At 46.3% G+C, this 21904-nt stretch overlaps 1 protein-coding gene across 1 annotated transcript; it reads left to right on the forward strand.

Annotated features, from left to right (window-relative positions):
* Nucleotides 1-624: 624 nt before the first annotated feature.
* Nucleotides 625-20620, forward strand: LOC104154582 (chromosome unknown open reading frame, human C14orf37; the record flags this gene model as incomplete). Its single annotated transcript, XM_009695547.1, has 4 exons — nt 625-1954; nt 3917-4129; nt 5344-5562; nt 20369-20620. Coding segments are annotated over exons 1-4 (2014 nt in total), but the record flags the coding sequence as incomplete, so codon positions are not given.
* Between the last annotated feature and the right edge of the window lie 1284 nt (nt 20621-21904).

Genomic DNA, 21904 nt, shown 5'->3' on the forward strand with positions numbered 1-21904 from the left:
ATGCAGCAGTGCTGCTGTCTGGGCTGTAGCCTTTCTCCATGGGGCCAGGGAGCTTATATGGGACAGGACGTGACCCTAATGCAGCCCTAAAGCCTCCTGTTTAGGCTCTGGTCCTGTGTTGCACCCTATAGACCCACCTTGTTCTCCAAGTTCCTTGGTTTTCTTCTGTGTCAATGCACAGAAGAGGGCTTGCCATAACAGGTCTGAAGACTTCAGTCTGGTTGGCACTGACAAGCATCAATCCTGGACTTGATGAAGGACAAACAAATTGATCCTCATTGTATGCTTGCAAGTCTGATCTCTGCTCTATCGCAGGGGCAAGCACTTGGTGAGGTCTGTCTTGGGCTTCAGACCAAGATTTGGTTTTGTCTGGCATGAGACTTCAGATTGGGTAGGCTAGGAACAGTAAAGCAGATGGAGGGATCCATCGCTTGGGATGTGTAGGAGGGGTCTGCTCGGAACTGGCCGTAGGCTGGTGTGCTTGGAACTTGTCACTCAGTTACTCAAGGCCCTGGGTTAGTAGGTGGTTATGGGTGTGTGTAATCTTGGTTCTTTTTCCCTTTCTAGGTCTTGCATTCTGGACTTGTCAGCCTTGCAGGCTTCAGGGCACACCTCTTCTCAGCTATGAGTAGATCAATAGGATTTAACATCTACGTGGTCACCTACAGCATCCTGCTCTTGTCCTCCAGTCCACCATGCCTTGTATCTCAGCCACTGGAGGAGAGGGACATGACAAAGGTCCAGCATGGGCCCTGGGCAGGAAATGGGTTGGAAGATGCCAGGACAACCATGCAGAACTTAAAAAATAACCTGGGCCCTTCTGAGCAGGCTGTCTCTGAAGAGCCATGTGGAGTGTTAGCAAAGCCATCTGGGATGCCCATAAATGAAGCTTTCACTGCAGAAGGAGAAACGCTACCTGTAAGCCTGAGCCACATCATCGCAGGCAGCCAAGGCCTGGGTGCTCACACCTCTGCTGTGGCAGTGGCTGCCATAGATGAGGAGGAGCTTGGTCCCACAAAGTCGGAGCTGGATGAGGATGATGTGTTCAAGGCCATGCTGACCACAGCTGTGACCACGCTGAACCCTGCTGTCCAGGAGGAGTCTGTTGGTGGCCCCATTAGTGAGACCACCACAGAGGGTGGTGTTGAAATGGAGCACAGCTCTACCAGCTTCTCAGTAAACCCTCTTTCTGGGACAGCTGTGGAGGAGACAGAGAGCAACTCACACCCCTTGGCTGCATCCCAACCCACATTGTACCCCAGCTCCCCCAACTGGGAAACAGCAAGCGACCACCCTGTCATCCTGATTCCCCGGGCTCATGGCACGACCTCTGAGGTGGGAATGCAGAGAGCCCGCACAGGGAGCCCTCTGAAATCCCTGGCTGTACGAGCATCTGTGGCTGCAAAACATCCTCTTGTGGTTACTGAGGCCTCTCTCCACCTGGAAGCAGGGACAGGTGACAGGCGAGGAGAGCTGCCCACCACAGCTGGCACTGTCACCATCCACCATATGGACACTGTGCCACCTGACTGGGATGACACAAAACTGGGAGATATAAGTCAAGGGGGAAGCATGTCTCATGAGGAGGTGACAGAGGGCCTGGGGGCCACACAACCATCCCAGACCCCACAGGGAGGTGTGGGGGAGGAAGAGGATGCAGCAAGAGTGCTGCCATCCCCAGTGTCTCCTCCACCAACTCCTGAGCTTGTCAAGGAGACCAACTGCACAGCGCTAGTGCAAGGGGAGGAGTTGCTGGCCACTTCCACAGGCAGCAGTGATGCTCTCCACACTGCAAACCTGACGGATATAGACGTGACTGATCTCAACTCGCTGGAAAACACAAATGCAGTCACAGCAGAGGAGGGGAAAAGCATCCTGCCATCACAGCCGGAGGCTGCTGTGGTTACAGATACACAGTCAGATCTTGCTCCTACTCTGGAAAGCTCATGGAAAGGTAAAATTTGCTTGTTAGACACTTGCCTCTAAGTGTAGGTTTAGGAGGGATGCTCTTGGGAATCTGTGCTTCCTTTCAGAGAGGTAAAGTGGAGAAAGGTGCAGTCTTGATACCTGCAATAGAGGTAGGGTATCTCTTTCCACCAGGAAAGACTGCGGACCTTTGTGGAGGCATAATAGCCTAAACAGGTAAATCAGATCCATAAAGTACTGCCTAGCCTTGGCTGTTCTGATAACACAATGTCCCTGTGTACAGCTAGGCCTTGGTCTGTTGGGTGGGTACCCTGTCCTGACTGTTAGGTGAAGCAACTATACTGAGCTGCCTCTTCAGCTCCTCAAGCTGAGAGAGGGTGGCTGTGGTAGCAAACAGGAAAGCTGAGACTGGAAAGGTTGTGGCAGCTGGGGTTGAAAGGTGTGCTTGAGTATGGAGGTCTCTGTAGAGAATTGGAGTCTCATCAGCAGAGACTTGGTGCTAGTCAAAAAAACCCCCAACTTTAATGTTCTGCATGTGTGGTGTACTACCAAAGAAGGGACTGCGGTTTTGGTGCTCACAGCAGTTGAGGGGGACAGCTGTACTCTGATTGTAGGCATCTTGCCTTGACCAGAGCTGTGTAAGTCTGCTTTGAATAACCTTCTGGTATGTGTCTACTGTGACTAGGGAGGGAGCCCAGCCTCTGACCCACTGGTTAAACACCTTATTTCAAGGAGGATAACACTTCCCCAAGTGTCCCACTTGATATGGCAAGTGTAAGGACTCAGAGGTGGTCCTTGCACTAGCTCACTCTGAAGCCCTGCAAAACAGAGAGGGGAATAATTCCTAGGGGTTTAAATTAGTTAGCATCTGAGATCACTTGACTCTCAGCTGTTAGCTATGGACATTGGCAGTCAGTGCAGAAGATAGAGACAATGGATGACTGTAAATGCTTTTTAAATCCAAGAATAGGTGAGATGTATGAGTAGCCTGTGAGTAACTGACATCTTCCATGACTTTATGAGGATGCTTGGATCAAAGATCTGTCCAGAGCTCTCTGCTGTTCTTTAACAAAAGTTTCTGATGGTGTCTCCCCACCCTAGAGTGAAGCTGTGGCCAGGCTCTGGCTGTCCAGTGTTTGTGCCACCTCTGTTACCAGCAGGCAGAAATATTCCTAGTAGACAGCCTGCCACAAGCTGATGGTGTCACCCTGTACTGTACTCCTGCAGAGATGACATCAGCCTAATGACAACATTTCTTCTCAGTGTTTAAAATAGAGGGGGAATGCTAAAAAAAGTCTGGTCAAGTGTTGGGCAGTGACATGTTCCTAACCTGATGAGGAACATGAGCTGGAGTTTAGGACTTTGTTTTAATTGCTGGGCATCTTTAATCTTCCCTTTTAGGCTACAGAGGCAAAAGGACAACTTCCCCTCACTGCATCCAAAAGATCTCGCTTTTGCTGTAAAAGAAGGAAAACTAATAGCATGCTGGTGCTGAAACCTGACTGATTAATTTCCAGATTAACTTATAAGCACTTGACTTATCAGCAGGTTCCCTCTCTGCTGTGTCCCAGATGTTGGGGGAACAATGCTAACAATAAGACTTGTGTAACAAAAATAAACCCTTCTACAAAGCTGGAGTCTGATAGCCATGAGAGCTGGTCACTAAAAGCACTGCTCTGGCAGCCTCATGTGCTTCAGATGGTATTTCACATCACGGGCCTGCAGTGCCCACTTGGCATTGCTCCCCAGTGGCCCCATGTGTCCCTAAGGGGCAATTAAGAAAATGAGGACTAATTCTGCTGCTTTTGTTCCTGTAATGCATATTCTCACATCTGTCTTTACGCTGCACTGCCCTGATGATACTTGGCTGGACTGCTGCTTGCACTGTGGCTCTGGAAATGCTAATGCATGGAGTTATATTCCTTCAAATGTCTGCTCTGTTGCTGTCAGCAGTCCTGTGAGTTGGTACTGACGCGTGTTCTTGCTGTAGATGTTACTCAGGAGGTGACAACCATTGCCCAGGAGGCTGATGCTGCTCTGTCAGTTGTGACGCTGGTGCCTAGTGCTACCCAGGGAACAGAAGCTGCAAACTTTCCCCAGGAAAACAGTGGGGAGGACACCCAGATGCCGACTGCTCCTAGTGCCACCCAGATGCTGGTGGCAACTGGTACTTCCTCTATGGTGAACGCTCCAGATGTGGAAGGTAGGGTTCTGCTTCAAGGACTATGGGTTCATTTCCACATACAATGGTACATCAGAAACCAATATCAATGCTTGGATGCTGAAGTCTCAACACACAGCATTCATATTCAAAGTGACTTTTTTTAGCCTTCTGCAGGCTGCCTCTAGCCCTGGGCTGCCACTGCTTTCTGCCCATGCTACCAGATCCGCTGTGTTGAAATATGCAGGGGGATGTTCAGCCACAAATGGCAGTGGAGTACAGGTTTAAAAAGATCACCCCAAACCAAACTCCCACATCTATCTTTGCTAGCAAACTGACTTTTAACCTTAGACATTTAAGCCAGTTTTTATTTATAGAAGGAGAGCTCTTACTTCTGGAGCCAAAGGTAGTCACAGATTGCTGATGCTCAGTCCAAAGGATGAAAATGTTTAATTGGGGTAACATAGAGCAGTGGGTGGGGGAAGTAGACACCCTCTTGCAAGAGTCTGGCAAGCCCTTGGGTGTGGAAGCCTGCACCGATACTCACTTCCATTGAGGAATGGTGAGTTATCAGGTTGATGTAGCTCATGGTGAAATGCTTTAAGCAGTTGTGTTCATCTAGCTGCTGCCTACAGGCTCAATGTCACCTTGGCAGGTACATGTAGGAGCCTGTCTTCTTGACAGGAATGTAGTAAGGGTTCCCTTGGCACAAAGCTTTGACTTTGAGCTTGAGTGTATTTCTGTAGTAGTAGGGACCACTGTAATGAAACTGCTGCTGGGCAGGTCTTCTGGTAATTCCTATATTGCAGGACATCAAAAGAAAACCTGTTTCCATTGTATCTCTTAAATTAAGGCCCTGTTGTAGGGGAGAGAAGGCTTTTCCAGCAGTTTCCACTAATTTGCTTCTGGGATTTAATTACAAATTCAACTAACTTATCTTTGCAACAAACAATTAGATCTGTCACTTGGTTCAGATCTCAATCCATGTCTCAGTGCTCTGATCTTGCTATGGGGTGGTGACCAGCACTCCTTAAAGCAATGGAAGTAAAACCTGAGTTGTCATTAAAGGGAGCCTCCTGTACTGGCTGTCCTGGAGGAGAAGCTTTCATTACTGCAGAATCACTTGGACCTCTTGAAAGAGGCGAGAGTTTAATAACTTCTTCCACTATGAGTTAAGTCTTCATTAAGGAGTTTGTACTTAAATGGTGGGGTTTTTAATATTATGCCAAACTGCTGATGCTTCCTCTCTTCTGTAGATCTCACAGATGTGGTCCTGGTCACCAGCGAGAAGGCTGTTCCAGCTCCTGGTGGGTTGTCTGCTACCCAGTCTGGACAGACAGAGGAGCCATCCAGCAGTACTGTGGTCCTGGTAACTCCAGCATCAATGGCATCTTCTGTCAGGAGGACAGCTCTTCCATCTGTGAGGAGGATCAGTACAGCTGTGACCTATGGGCTGGACCGCCTGGAGTCAGAAGGTACCACTGATCTCAAGGCTAAGAGGCAGGCAGTCTCATGTGGAGTGGCCCACTTGCCTTGACACAGAGTCCCCAATTTGTCTGTTCGGCATGCAGCAATGTGCATATGTTATTGTTCCTAATAAAGTTGTTGAAGAACCTGTCCCCTTCCAGGAGGTACAGGAAGCAAGCAATGAACGGTGTCATGGAGGATGCCTGAAATTCAAGTGGCTGTGGTGGAAAGGAGGGGGTTTTCCCTTGGAGAGAGGGAGTAGCAGTGATATCACTGTTGCGGTAGAGTCCAGCTCTGCATACCTGTAACTGCTGGTGTGTGCATCCAGTGCAGAGCCTCTGTACCAGGTAACACTCACGGGAATGTGTTCAGACAGCTGGGGAGTCCTTGACACCCAACTGCTGAAATCCTTACCACATGCAATGCAGGAGGATGTTCAGCATGAGATGGCTACCTTAGTGTCCAACTGGCTGAAACCTTGCAAGAACAAGTGATGCCCTATTTACGCTCCCTGTGTGACACTGCTGGGAGAGGCAAAGGATGCATCCCCTTTGAGATAGTCTTCCAACTCAAAGCTGCCTGCTAAGCTGCTGTGCCATCACCAGCTCCTGCAGCCTTGCCTCACCACCTGGCCTCCCTTTACTTAAACTGCTTTTGTCCACTGCCAGTGTTGGAGTCTCTGCTCCCTGACTGTCTTTAGACCATTGACACCCAGTGATGCAAATTCCACCTGGGCATATGCCCATCAAGAGAGATTTAAGTGAAGTGGATCCTACTCTGGCTTTGATCTGCAGCTCAGATCTATTATCTCTTCAGCTCATCCATGACTCTCTTGCAGACGATTGTTTCACTTCTGCTTCTTGCTCTTTCTCCTACTTAAACTCTTCTCTGCTTGCTCATCCATCCAGTTTTATACTCCAGTGCCTGGACTGTACCACCTGGCAGGGATTAATCTTTCTGCCTGTTTTGCTCCCTTTCCTTTATCTTGACCTTCTCTTGCCTTCATATTTTACTGCAAAGATTGGCAGCCCTCCAGGGGTGGCATGCCAGATGGTATTTTTCTTCTGATTAGAGGTGGGGTGCCATAGACAACAGCAAATCAGCATCTTTTCTCTGTGTGAAGCAGTAACTCTTGCTTCTGTTAAGTTTAGAGGGTGGTGGGAGTTGGGAGCCCTCCCCACTGCATGTGCGAGGTGCTGCAGTTCCTGCCCTCTGTCAGGCTTGCTTCAAAGCCTTCAATGAGCTCTCTGGGCCTTCAGCTACAGCACTTGTCCCTTGCTGGGGTGAATCTTGCACGTATCTGGCAATGCGAGGATGTGTTGCTGATAATGGGAGAGCGGCAGCAGGGGAAGAAGGGCATGTGTTGGGGGAAAACCTGATCTTTCAGGCTGGGAAATAAGGTCTCTGCTTAGCAAGAGCAGTACAATTCAGGAGGCTAAACTGTTTGAGCCCTCTGGGATCTCCTTTAGAAGCCTGGTTTTCTGTGCAGGAAGATAAGAGGGATTTCTGTTTCAACTAAGCATTGGTCTCTCTATTTAATGAGACTTTCTGCACAGGCATTTTAAAAAAAGCTTTCTGCTCTGGCATAGGACTGCTGCAACTTTCCTGAGTTCCTGCTGAAAAAAAATGCTGAGCTGTCTTATGCAACCACAGGCCTGTTTGCTCTGCTCTTTAATATGCTTTGAGCTCCTCTAAGGGCAAATATGGGCTGTAGCTAGGACCCGCTTTCCTAAATGATGGCTCAACTAGAAGGCTGTGGGTTTCTTGGCTCTGGGGTATGGCTCTGCAGGTGCCTGTCATCCAAGAGACATGGTGCTCTCTGGGGTGCTGTGTGGTTTAGACAACTGGCACAGCTTTTGTGGTCTAAATATCTTCTGATCAACCTAGACCTTGGTGCCGTGAGCCAGAATTTTCGTTGGTGTTAGGGATCACCAATCCACATCTTATAAAATGGGACAAATACCACTTGGGGATGGGCTTTCTGCTTGGGGATGCTACTGCCCCGGTTAAGCACAGAGGAAGCTTTTGAGTTGTGACTCTACTTTTTCATGTCTTTTTCTCTGTGTAATGGCAATTAGGGGGTACCACATCCTCATGGTGGAGTGGCATTTGGAAGCTTGGTTTCTGTTCCCACAAAATTGCATTTCCTAGTGCTTATTCTCAGAATATCTAGATGCTGCTGGATACAAAATGTTTGGGAATGCTTTCCTATAAAGTTATACTGAGCTCCAGCCCAGGGTGCTCAAGCTCTTGGGGGATGTGAGGTCAAACATCACTGCTGTTGCGAGCATATGCTTGGGTCCTTAATGAGGGATCTTGACCCTTTGTGAGGAGGCTGTGCCTTGTGCTCCAGTGGAAGAAGTGCAAGGAGCTCAGTGAGCTCGGCTGGTCTCCACTGCCTTCAGTGGGGTCTTGCTGACTTGCCTCACTGACGGCCTGGCTCATCATTAAATATAAACCCCTGCTGTTCAGCTAGCTCTGTTTCTTGGGGACCATCTGTGCCAAGCTGCCTGTGGTTAATTGCATCAGTATATTCACTTACCTGGCTTGGATGAAAAACTGTTTTGAAAATCAAATTGCAGACAAACATGATGTGCTTTGAATGTTTCTAGATGAGCTCGTACTCCTCTCTAGTGGACTCTGGAGAGATTAGCTGGGTAACAAATATCCTCCTACCTTGACTCTGTGAGACTGGTTCTACTTGCTGTTCCTAGCTAGACAAAACCTGTAAAGGCACTATGGGATACAGGATAGGACACAGCAGAGAATGAGGCTTACTTGTCTGGGAGACTTAATCATATGTTTTGTTCTGTGCCCAGAATGTGTATCTTTCTCTAGCGAGATAAATGCTGTAGGTTTCTCTGTAGGGCTTTTAGGGTCCAAAGAGATATAATCTAATTCAACATGCCTATTCAGGACCACTGTGTAAGCCTCCCAACACTTTGTAAAGTGGCTCTTTTGAAAGAAACCATGTTCCCTCTGGACTAGATTTGCTGTAATGTCTGCCTGGTAGATATCGGCAGAGGTGGCTCCACACCTTAAGCATCGCAGCATTTGGTAGGTATAACTTTCCAAAGCAACATGTAGCCTGCCATGTTGCCTCCTCTGCCAGATTCTAGGAGTTTTTAGTTGAAACTTGGTGGATAGAGCACAACAGCAGCTGGCTCCCCTCAGCTGGTCCTCAAGTAGCTCTTGTTGCTGTTCCACATGGGATGTGAGCCAGGGATGCGCTGAGGCTAAGCAGAAGGTTGGTTAGCACCCTTTCTACGAGGACCTTGAAGGTTAGGTTGTCCTTATGTGCTAATCCTAAACCAGCAGTTAGTACAGAACTAGCCTGCTGCCAAGAGTGATGCTGCACCCATTGCAGCCTGGGTCCCAGGCCAGTTCAGTGTGAACAGCTTACAGCACCATTGCTGGTGGCTGTTGGTGAGCATGGATCTGTATCAGTCAATGCAGACTCAAGGTTTGGTTTTCTTGTGTGCCACCACCCTGCCTGGACAGCAAAAATTCAGCTGAAATGGCGATTGTGGAGCGAAACACATGATACAGAGAATGGGAAAGTGTCTCAGTGTTCATCAAACCATGCTAAGATTAACCTCCTCTGAGGTGTAGCACAGATGTCACTGTGTTACCTTCCAAGGCTGCCCAGATGCAGCAGTAACAGCTGCCTCTTGATGTACCTGTGTCTCAACCCACAAATCCATAGAAGCCCTTCACCTGTTAGACCCCCATGTACTGTCCTTCCTGCATCGAAGCTCATCAGGAAAACAGTTTAAGCTCAATGTTACCCCCTGCCTGCAGCTTGGTAAGCTCTAGCTTGGCCCGCTTCAGTGTTAACTTGGGATTTAGAGACTTGACTTGGGTGATTTTGAGATGGAGAGAGGAATAAATAATCTGGGTCTTGCTAATCTCCCATAGGAGTTTTCAAAAGAACCAAAAAGTGTTATGCAGTGGTGTTCCTGGTGTGCCTCTCCTATTTTTGTGTACCCCTTACCCCCCCCCCCCAAAATCCAGAACTACTCTGCAACAGTGTGTAAACCCTAAGGCTGGTTCTTATTCGGTCATCTAGGCTTGCTTCAAGCTGTTGTTGCTGGGGGTGAGGTGCTTATGCTGTTCAGCTGTTATGTAGCCTGCTAGATATAGAGTGTGCTTAGAGCTTTTATAAAAGCAAGGGATGCTCTACCTGTTGTACGGTGTCAGGAACAGTCAATAGCTCTGAAAATGGCAACTTAAACTCCGCTGCTCTAGAGGGAGGAGATCGTAACTGTGTAGCTCTTGAATGTGAAGTGTTCCTGTTTAATCAGGCTGGCTCTCAACAAGCAGCTGGCAGGATCCTGGTCTTTTGGGTGGAGGGGCTGGGAAGGCAGTGTTGGGTGTCTGCTGGCTAGGACGGCATGGCACTGTTTCCGGTACTCTGCCTGGTTAGCTGGCAGTGTCCTCACCTAATGCAGCATCTGGCTGAGGAGAAGCCCCTTAATGATCCTGAAACACAGCTGGCACTATCCTTGGGATCAGGAAATCCAGTGTCCTGCAGTCATGGGCCACCTCCCCTCTGAACCTTGGCTGTGGGCTTCACTGTGCTTGCTTCATCTGCTGTGTTAAAGGCTGTTCCAGAACATAGCTAGTATGAAGCTTTAGACTTTCTGACCTTAGCATATTAGTGATATTTTAACAATATCCACTTGTCTTTGGGTTTTAACAGTTGCTATTGCTCTTTGTTGACCTGCATACTCAAGTTTACACTTCCAAGGAAACTGTAGCTTAACTAATTTCAGTAAAAGCTCTCCTAGTCCTCTTCATTCTCTGCCTCTTTCCCCTGTGTCTTGTTCTTGTTGTACAGAGTCATCTAAGCTGCATGTCATACTTCAGAAGTGAAGGCAGTGGTTGCCTTATTTCAGAAAATACTTCTGAAATTGTAGCCATTTACATAACTTTATGAAAGACCCTTCAAATTCTCCTTGCATCTTTCTTCTGAGCTGTGTCACAGTACAAGAAGCCTTCATTTTTTTTTTTTTGGATGTGAGGAGTATTTTTGCTGGAAATCAAGACTGACTGGGATTGCTATTTGGACCCTGACTGTATGGATTAAGACCTGCCTCATTAAGTCTCTGCAACTCCATTAAAAATTTAAATGAGGTTGCAGGGATGTAAATAAGACAGGCACTTAACCCAGCATGGTTAACTAGCCTGATACTATAATTCCTCACCAGCTCTTTGGATATCAGCTAAATTGGCAAGGAACAGAAGATTTAAAACAAAGCACACACAAAATAAATTATTAAATGTTCTTGGTACCTACTTTTTGTCTTCTAATTTATTGCTCCCCCTGAAATGGGAACTGCTGTGTCTCTAATGAAGCTTGACCTCCCTCTTCCTCACAGTAGATAGTTCATCCCTAATTCTCTTCCTTTGTAGCAGAGAACTGTTTAAAAAAAAAAAGTGACAATCTTGTATCAAAACCAAGCATTTTTCTTTTCCTGAAAGTGTTTGACCAAAGACAACATCTCTGCTAAACCTGGTGATAACTTGTTTTGTTTCATGAAATCCATCTGGGAGTGGAGGACGGGAGGGGGGTGTGGAGGGTGATCAAGCCCTTAATGAGTTGGGAGCTTGTGGGTGAACAGCTAGGAGGGTGTTAGGCTAATTAAAGAGGAGCTAGGAAACTCCTGCTGTGTGCAGCCGCTGTGCTGAGCTCAGTCTTGTCAGTGCTTCCCTGTGAAGAGGGAGAATGTGGTCTGGCCACCCTGCTCTGCTGTGGATGCACTGGCAGCTCTAACAAAACCCAAACCACACGCTCTCTCAAGTGGCTGACTATGCCAAACAATGTACTTTAGGGCTTTATGGTCTCCAACAGCGACTCCTGCAAGAATCTCTAGGAATGGTTTTAGGCATCATTGCATTGGCTTTCCCACATGTCTGGGAAATGGCATGTGCCTGCCCAGCTGCTCTCTGGGCAGAGGTGGGCTGTATGGCTGTTGTACTCTTGGTTTTTGGTTACTTCTCCAAGTAACTTTGGCACTGTTCTGCCCCCAGCAGGTGAGGTGACATTTCTTAGACCCACCTTAGTTCCTGTTCTGGCCAGGCTATGCTTGAATTTTCAACTGTATCTGACTTTTCATTTGCCCAAAAAATTGGGGTTCACTTAAATATCACTTTAATATTGTAGTTTTCTCATCCTTATCTTCAAGCTGAAACAAAAACAGTAGAAAACCCCTATGATTGCTATTGAAAGGTAATTGGACCGTGTGGCTGAAAGTTTTTAATGAGTTTTTATTTTAATCTGGGGATTAAGCAGTTCACCCTCGCAGCTCTAGCGGGGTGTATTCAGATAAGCAGCTGTGTGGCAGTTTCTTCTGAAAGCTCTGCAAGGAGCGTTTTCCTCTGGAGCTACTGATGGCTGGGGCCCTTCAGCGGGTGGGGGATAGTGTTGCTCATGGAGCTTCTCTGGGGAGCTTTGGGCATTGGGACAGGGTGAACCACCCTGTAAATTGATTTAGCTCTTTTGTTTCTGCTTCCTGCCCTGTGCAGGTGGGATGCTGTCCCTCTTGTCAATCTGACACAGAATGCAGTGACTACAGCACTGACTTCTTTCTTTGTCTTTTGGGAAAAGTCATAGTGGTTTGTTGTTTTTTTTGTGGTTTTTTTTTTTTTTTTTAATATAACAAGCTGTCTTTAAATGTGGGCAGAGATCCCATGGTGTGTTTCCTTCTGGCTGACATCAACACTTCAGGTCATGTGGGTGCAAGGACAGGACAGCAGCGTTGTTCTGAACCTCTTCATGGAAATACCCAGGGGAGAAGCACTGCCCTTGATGAAGGATAGTGAAGGCTGCAGGAGGATCAAGGACTTAGAAAGAAGCATGAGCTCAAACTAGAAGTGAGCTGAGTGGGCTTGAAGTCATCTTCCCTTTTGGCACCTGATAGGACTTGAGCTAAAACCTCGGTACCCTGGAGATTGTTGCCCATAATAACAGATCCACCCCCTAATCTACATCATCTCTGATGGATCTGTGCTGGGTTTGTCTAGAAAATGAAGCTTAAATCAAATGTTTTCTTAACTCTTGGGTTGTTGATTGTTCCTTTCCCAGGCAATGTGGTTGAATTGGATACTTCTGAAGAGACACCATCAAACAGCTTTTTGCAAGAAAAAATGGAATTAATGTCTCCTGTGCAACTTGCTGTAGGTGACCCTGCTTTGGCAGGGGGGTTGGACTAGATGATCTCCAGAGATCCTTACCAACCCCAACCATTTTGTAATTCTGCGTCTCTGCTGGGGCTTACGTTTTTATGATTCGAAAAAAGTACTGTGCCCACAGCCCTTTTCCATGTGAAAGTGTTTTGCTGAGAAAAGTAAGCTCTGTGTCTGCCTTCATCTGTCTTGTTCTGCCCTGTCCACTTACAGGTCATGGTCATTAAATCTGGTCTGATTTGAATGCCCTCACTTGATAAATCACTACTTTCTTGTCCTGATTTTTATACTGGTTAGTTCAATAACTGCATACCTCAGGTTAGAAGAGCTGTTCTGCGGCAAACTAGGGAGCAAACTTGTTATAGTACACACTGTATATTCTGCAGCATTCTGTTTTTTTCCCTTTAAAATAGCTTTGTGTTGCTAAACCAACTCTCCAGCCTGGCTCAGTGTGAAAGCAATTTTGTGGTGAATGCTGCTGGAAATGCAGCTCTTGGGAATGATTGTTTCTGATCTTAATACAGAAGGAGACCTGTGATCCCTGCTGGAATATCTTTTACTTTTTTTTTTTTTTAAAGCGCTTCTGTGCCTTGGATCCCCTATGACGAGCAGTGAGCCAGGACTGTAAAAAAAAGCAGGTGTGAATCCCCTCAGATTTGGTAGGGGAAGCAGGTTAGAATTAGAATCCAAATCTCTCCTACTGACTTTGCAATGTCCAGGAGCCCTCTGCCAGGGAGCGGCTTCTGCAGTGCTTGGGCTTTGGCAAGCAGAGGCTCCTAAAAAAGCATCGGCTCGGCTCTGCTGCCAGGGGTGTGTTCCCTCTCCTAGATGCAGCAAGGATTTTCTTCTGTTACAGAAAAGCTTTGGACATGTAATTTCCTCTTTTCTTGAAACTAATATGGGTAGGGTCAGGTTATCTTGCTTTGCGTGGTAGGATCCCACCCAACGGATGTGTTCTTCCCAATAGTCCCTTTCCTTGGCTCTGTGCAATAAGCCAAATGCTGCTACTTCTCGTGAGAGGCCACACTTAATTTGGTTCCCCTTCCAGAGCAAAGCATTTAAGACTATGTTCATGCAACATGGTCCGCAAATACCCAGGACAGCTTTGCGCTGAACATGGCTGGGCTTAGCTGAACTCATCAGTATGGGGGTTTTACCCTGATGATTTTGCATAGCTTTTGCGCCCACTGCTTGCTTGGGTATCTTGACCCACCACAGTACAGTGCTCTACCCAGCAAGCTGTCTGCACATCATGAGAGCCCACCTACGTTCCTACCAACTGTCTCCTTCCAAGCTGTCACAAGCGATTGTTCTTGGCAGCATTTTGGAGATGTCGGATGGTGACATTATTACTGATCACGTGAAAGCAATGGATTAATAATAAAAGAGAGTTGTCCTAGAAAGGCCTTCCTGCCTTGACAGTCTGCTGTGATCGTAAAAGCAAGGCAGAAAATGAACCTCACTGGAAGAAAGCGTTTGGCAGAGACTTCTTAATGCCTCTTCCTCCTATTCTGGCAACAGAAGGTAGTCATAGGCCCCCATCCCTATTGCTGTCGTTATTTACACCTCTGCTTCCTATACTGTAGGCACACATGGATGACCAAGGCCCAATGCTGCCATATGGATGTGAAATGGATGGGAGTAGAAGATAAGCTATGGGGTGCGTTGTGGATGAGACACTTCAGTCTGCCCCTGCAGCCCTTTTCCCATGTGAGCGCCTCCAGTACACACAGCAGGAAAAGAAACTTCTTGAAAAGTAGTATTTTGCACAACAGTGTGGGTCCCCAGTGTGTGTTGCAGCACAGGTGGGAGTTATTGTGCTCCATAGCACTCTCCTTTCCTTCACGGGCACGTTATGCAGGTAGGTGCTAGATCTGTGCTCTCTGCAGCCATTGCTCAGCTCGCAGGAGCCTTTGCTCCGTGCTTGTACAGGAGAGGTCTTGGCATACTGCATCTCCCTGAAGTCATGCAAAGAGTGGGCTCACCACTGGAAACCAATTAGTGACGGCTGCTGGTTAATCACGACTTGCTTGGCACTCATCAGGTGCTCCCAGGCATGCAGATCGTACAGTGCTGGGTACCCTATAAAATCACAGGTTAGACTATCATGAAGCATAACGATGCTCCACGTTACTGTCTAGACATCATTGTCCTCTGAGTTTGGTGTGAGGGAGGCTGAGAAGGGAAAGTCCAGAGAAAATGAGAACTCCAGGTTTTGTCCTGCAACCTCCTTTTTAGTTGTGGGTTGTTTTTTTTTTTTTCAGTTTGAATTTGGTTTGTGACTGTGAGTGAATCTATCACACTCTAATGAGAGACTCTGGCAGCTCAGGGCACAACAAGCTATTTCTCTTGTGTGCTAAACCTGATGGCTTCTTGAATCTTGAGGAGTAAAAGCGTTTGCAAACATTAAGGGAAAATATCTAAAGACAGAAACATCCCACTTCAGCAAAGGTTTCTTCAAGTGAAAACAGCAAGGTTACGACAACAGTGGCTTTGGCTCCAGCTTCTTACGTGCCATTATACCAAAACCTCTTTCCTCGTTGCTGTTGCAGCCCAGTTGTAGCATGTTACTGACGGCAATGTTTGCAGCAAGCCCTGCACAAAGTGCCTTGCTGGTGCTGCTCCCCCACGGCGTGGGCTTAGAGCTGCTGCCCTGTGCTAATAGCAGTGCTGTGAGTAATTTGGATTTCCTCCTGCTCAGGAGGACCATGGCTTTCTGCAGCTGTGTGAAGCCCATAGAGAAGCATAAAGCCCAACTGAAGCCATCTATGAGGAATGGGTTATTGGCACTTTGAGTTACCAGGAGGAAGAGCTCTTCTCTGCAGCATGGGACCATTCAGAGAGGCCAAGATCCCTCTTTACAGTTGATTTGCAAGAGTCCTGTGCCATTGCAGGCTGAGGCTTTTACTTGCAGGATGCTGGCTGTTGTCCAGCTGCTTCAGACACTGCTGGTTGTGGGTTCCTGCTGGGTCAGGGAAATGCCTCACAAAGGAGGTGTGAGGTGGTCTCATTTCTCTTTGCTGAGCCACAGAAGTCATCATGGATATGTACAGAAAAAAAGCATTTTTTTGAAGCAAGCATAGGGAACTTTTGCCTCCCTGAAATTGCAAATCATATCCTATGGTTATCACCAATGTTGCTAATGGATCAGTATGGAGTCCCATGATAAAGCCCGACCATTGCTGTTTCTGGTGACTTAATAAAGCTGAGAACCCCCAAAAACTCTGCTAAAAATTTTTTATTTTGTCTCAAACTTGTTTTCTTTGTCCTTTCCTATAGCTTCTCCAAACCTGAAAATTTGAATGCCTGTTACAAGGTTGTCAGGTCCTTCAAAACTAAAATCTTTGACATGTGAACTGAGAATCTCATTTTCCTAGGGATTCCTGCTGCTTGCATCTTTCTTAGCTTGTACCGTTGTCACAGCCGGGAGGTGTTATATTTCTTCGTTTTTTTTTGCTTTCCTGTGTCAATAAAGGCAAAGCAGAGCCTACTTTACAAAATACAGTGCTTATTTAGTCTGTCAAAGAGGGGTGGATTTTGGATTTATTTACTCACTTTTGTTCAAGACTACTTTTGCGTTACCCAACTGCAGTAAAAAATATGAACGTCTGCTTGGACTGTAAGTATTTCAGTGCTGAGATCTCCTGGTGTCACTGGGAGAAGAGACAGGGTACCATCCCTCCTTCATAAGTCCCCATGGCACATCACAAGCGAGAGCTAGAATTCGGCACATGCAAACAGGATAACTTATATGTAACATATGCAGATCTATAGAGCAAGGATGGCTCACAGCAGAAACTGCTGGTGGTGCTGTGTACCTGTCTGCTTCAGAGAGCAAGGGGCATTTTTGACCACTGTCAGTTACTCAGAGTGTTCCTACAGCTGGGTCCAGGTAGATGACTGATTTGGGTAGAGTCATGTCTATGGTCAAGCAAACTTTGAACTTGCATTTGGTTGGAGACTGGTACCTTGAATATAAGGCACTAGCATTTCATCAGAGGTTGTTCTCTTTTTTTGTAAGACGAACCTTGGCCAAACCTGAAGAGTACATACAGTTTGAGGGAACTGGGATTGTTTAGCCTGAAGAAGAGGAGGCTGAGGGCGGACCTGGTGGCTCTCTACAACGACCTGAAAGGAGGATGTAGCCAGGTGGAGGTTGGTCTCTTCTCCCAAGTAACAAGTCATAGGACAAGAGGAAATGACCTCAAGTTGCATCAGGGGAGGTTTAGATTGGATATTGGGAAGAATTTCTTCACTGAAAGAGTTGTCAAGCATTGGAAGAGGCTGCCCAGGGAAGTGGTGGAGTCACCATCCCTGGAGGTATTTAAAAGATGTGTAGACGTGGTGCTTAGGGACATGGTTTAGTGGTGGGCTTGGCAGTGCTAGGTTAACGGTTGGACTAGATGATCTTAAAGGTCTTTTCCAACCTAAATGATGCTATGATACAAAAATAGTTCACAATAGGCTGCAAATGCACGTGAAAATCGGAATGCCTTCTGAATCTGCCAGGCTTTGCACTTTCAGTCCTTGCTACTTTCAGTCTCTTCTGTTTCTTTTCTTTCAAGCTGCTGCTCAGGCCTCTGAAAGGCCAAAAAGTGCCAATTTAGAAGGGAAGACGTGATTTTTGTAAAAGGCCCTCTTGTGAAGCACAAACCTCCAGCTTGAGGTTCAGCTATGTGATGCTCACTTCCATTTTCCATCTTAGGAGACTACCAAGCGTCACACACAGCCTGCCCATGGCTGCCGGGCTCCAGTTGTGCCTCTGCTTCTGAAATCCAACATCTGTGAAGCTCTGTGATTTTTTTAGAAGTGTAGCTTCCTCCTTGTGACCACCAAGTGGTGCTCTGCGCTGCACCTTGCAGCAAAGCAAGCTGTTGGCATTTTGGGATGGGGGGGTTAAAAAGCTCTTTTCAGAAGTAGGAATGAACTGGAGAGGAGGAGGAAACAGGCTAAGAGCCTTTTCTTTTCCCCTTGCAGCGGCTGTGCTACAAGGACTACATTATTCACATCTTTATGCTGTGGCTGCGTGATGATTGATGTAGCTTGATGATGATCAGATGTGATAAGTAGTCTTGGCACTTTCAATTTGGGTGTTCAGCTTGACTGCCTGCTAGACTTTGGAGGTACAGAGATGGCTATCTGCTGCTTCAAAACTAGATCCTGGCAGGTGTCTTTGATTTGACTCGCTAAAATCACAAGAAGCTTCTAAAAACCTTGTCCCAAACTAGTTTTTCAGAGATAAAAATCTGATTTCTGTTTTCTCTTGGCTGCTTTTTCACCCAGTCCACCTAGGGAAAACTTCTGTTCATGTTCCTCTTCTCTGATGTGCTAGCTCTTTAGCGTCTTTGCTATTAAAGTTTGGAAATGTCTATAGCTGTGTTGCTCTCAGCAGAGGCAAAAGACGTACATTAACTTGTCTTTGCAGGTTTCCTGCAAGTACTCTCCAGGTGCCATTTTCAGGTTTACAGAAGCTGTGTATTTTGGATGAAAACATGCGGTTTGATAGAGAAAATTCTTATGTTGATTTGAGATGATGGGCACATTATAAGATAGAAGCTGCCTATAAAATGTAATGAGAATTTAAGGGGCTAACTACATCCCTGTAAGCTCCATTAGATGCTCTGCATGGTATAATTGTTTGGAGGAGTCATCATTCCTTTCCAGGTACTGAAAACCATGCTATAGCAGGATGATGCAGCTAAATTCAAACAGCAGCTCATTTGTATGAAATGCAGGGCTAAAATTGAAAGGTGGCAAGTGGGATTGTCTTGTCTGGTGAGCTGGAAAAAACATGCAGTGTTTTAAAGCAAATCCTTGAATTAGAAGGAAAGGAGATGCCATGTAACAGTGCAGTGAATGCTGTGGTTTTATAATGTGCATTGATTTCTCTAGGTATTCCAGTCTGTGAAGTAGAGGCCAAAGGAAGGAGGCCAGCTTCCCCCATTTAATTCAAGTTGGACAACCATCAACTAAATAGCTTCCCCAAAGTTCCCCAGTTTGTTTCTCAGGTGTTTTGTGGAACAACTATGCTGGAGGCATTTAAAAGATGTGTAGACATGGTGCTTAGGGACATGGCTTAGTGGTGGACTTGGCAGTGCTAGGTTAACTGTTGGACTCGACGATCTTAAAGGTCTTTTCCAACCTAAACGAGTCTATGATTCTATGCATCCCACAGCACAAAGAAGAAGAGTGAAGCATCACCTGCTTTATTTACAGCAGGTATGATATGTGCAGCTCCTTGGCCACTCCATCTTATTGCAGTGTCTGTAACCTATGTAAGGTAAAACTACAAGAGAAATGAAGGGATATCTAGATAACAAATGTTAATTTGGCTGGATCCTTAGTTTTTAACATGGCCTTAGACCTCTGGCTAAACCAACTGCTGGGATGCAGGGTGATGGGCTCTCCCAGTCTGAGTGCGTCAGGAGGGAGTTTTTCTACAGGGCTGAGCAGAGTTTTATGTAAATTAGATAAAGGGCATAAATATTATTTTTTAGTTTTCAACTTTGAAAAACTAACAATGAGAAATTCAAAGCATGTCATTATTATCAATACTATCTTTTTATGGTGGGTAGCTCCATTAGTAGACATTGAATAGCTCAGATGCAAATTCTGGCTCAGGAAGTCCTTGAGTCTTTCATAACTAAAAGCTGGGAAGGGAGTCTGTGGAAAGACTGGCTCTGTGTGTGCTCTGCTCTAGTCTTTCTTCAGCGTCTGTGGCTAGTTGTGGTCAGAAATAGGATGTGGGCAGAAAGGGCCTTTGGTTTGATCCGGTATGGTCGTTCTTGTGTTACCATTTTAGATTCTAGCAATGAAATATGACTTAAATATTCATTTCTCCATATGTTAACAGTACAGTCAGCTTTGGAATAAGATGGGTATCTGCTCTAGTGGAGAATCCACAGGGATTTCCTCGGCATCACATTTATTTGCTGTCACATGAAGTGTTGGCTGTGGTGCCTTCTTTCCAATACTGAATTAAGTCTTCCTTGGTCATACCTTTGTCTGGTGTAAATCGTTTGTGACAGGAGTGCCGGTATAAACCTGCTGAGGATCACTGCCATCACCGCTGTTCTCCCGCACCCAAGAGCCGATCTGCCAGCACGCATCACAGCGAGATACTTTTTCTGGAGGAGTGGCCATATCAGTCTAATTGGGCTGGAAAGCACCATCCTTTCCAGAGCTGTGAAAGGCTTAATAAAAGTTAAAAATAGAACCAACTTATTGCTGCCTCCAAGATTGGAAATCTGGGAAATAGTTTTCACTTGAGCTGAGATTAGTTGAGCAGAGAGCAGTATAGTTATATATACTCAGGGACTTGTACACATGCACATGCTTGTTTATACTTTGCTATTAGGAAGCAAAATAACAGTATTTCCTGCTAATCCATTTGACAGTCTAAGACAACATCTCATTGTTACTTAGCAACTTCAAACGGTGGTGAGCTCTTCCAAATTAACCCCTTTGGGTGTCTTTGCTGTTAGAAAACAGGCAGACATTCATTCAGCTGGTCTGCCTTTGGAGAAGTGGTATCAGCTGCCTGTCTTGGTGCTCAGCTGTAGAGATGTATGAAGTTTCTGTCTTACGGGATCTTTCCTGATGTTGCTTTTGTATCTCTCTGGCCAGACGGTGAGGAAGAGGAAGAGGATGAAGAGGAGGAGGAAGAAGAAGAGGAGGAAGAGGAAGATGAGGAGGACAAAGACATAGATTTAATGGATGAAAGCATGGAGGGTGACACGGAGCTGCCAGGTTTCACGCTTCCAGGCGAGACTTCCCAGGAGCCCATAGCTGGCCTGGAAAACCCTGTGGCCCAGCTGGCTGGGGTGTCCTACCAGGTTCCTGACACCATCGAGTGGGAGCAGCAGAACCAGGGTCTGGGTAAGAGAAAAAGTCTCTTCTTCCTTTATCCTTACAGAGGGCATGTCTCCAGCTCTTCACTTTGTATGAGATGGACCCTTGTGCCAGAAAGTCTCATGGGTTGTCTCTCAAGCTAAATGCAGAGCAGGTTCGTTTCTGAGGAAACCCCATCCACCAGTGACAACTGGTTGAACTGGGATGGATCCCAGGAAGCGTGACCTGAGTTTTCATTTTTGGGAGAGCTGCTCTGAATACTCCAGACCCGCTCCTTCATTCTCAGAGCTTAGTGTTGTCTTGCTCCAAGCATGGACAAATAAATAACTTCTCAGGTGAGATTCCTGGGGAAATTTCAGTTCCCTTTGCCCGAGATGGGTTGGTGCAGGGATATATGTCCTGTGAGGACAAAGCGAGTAGAGTAGTTGGGTAGTTGCTCATCAGCCTGTTTGCTACCTCAGCAGCATTTTTGTAAGTGCCACTTTTCTGGCATTTTTAAGGGGTGTATGGTCCAGCCATGGGACACTATGCTGGCAGTGTTAGGCAAGAGAAACCTGCGAAGCCTCTATAAAGCTTTATACAGTTTATTCCCACTGTACCTATAGGCCTTATATTTAATGACTGGACTAACTTATTCCACCTCTGAATAGCTTCTCAGTGTTTATATGTGTGACGTCCATCTGATGCCAGTCAAAACTGGTGTGGGACAAGGTAGAGTTTAGAATGGAACTTGCCCAGCTTGTCTAAGGGCACTGGGGTCATTTCCCAGCATACTCAGTTTTCAAGCCAAGCCCCATCAAAAGCAGTGGGAACCTTTCAGGTGAATTGGTGGGAGTTGAACCATATCTATACAGAAGGTCTCTCTGTCTGACTATTAGGGAACTAGCTGTTTTGAGAAGCCTGTGAAAGAAAGAAACCCCAAAACTCTTTTGTGTGTTGTGTTTAAGAACTATCACTACCCCTAGATGTTTAATTCTGATTTAACCTGACGGTTCTCCCCCTATAATGCTGTTTCTAGCCTGCTTTAGCATTGTTAGCTTCCTTTGAATTGAATTAAAGAGTGTATTTCAGCAACTCCATGGGGGGGCTGCTCTTTGAGGGCAGATTGAGTTTGCATGAGGTGTGATATCTCCCTGTCCCACTAACTCTTGCTTGAAAAACATTGTATTGGATGGTTGCCATGTCAGATCTGTTTCATGTGTCCTGTTATCCCATCAGGCTGGACAGGAGCTGTGTGAGGGGAATAATTCTAAGTCTTTAAGGCTTTCTGGTTGGCTTTGGCAAGCTTGATTAAAGAGAGAGATGACAGTG

Source organism: Cariama cristata, unplaced genomic scaffold, assembly GCF_000690535.1.
Source record: "Cariama cristata isolate BGI_N322 unplaced genomic scaffold, ASM69053v1 scaffold7402, whole genome shotgun sequence".
Lineage (NCBI taxonomy): Eukaryota > Metazoa > Chordata > Aves > Cariamiformes > Cariamidae > Cariama > Cariama cristata.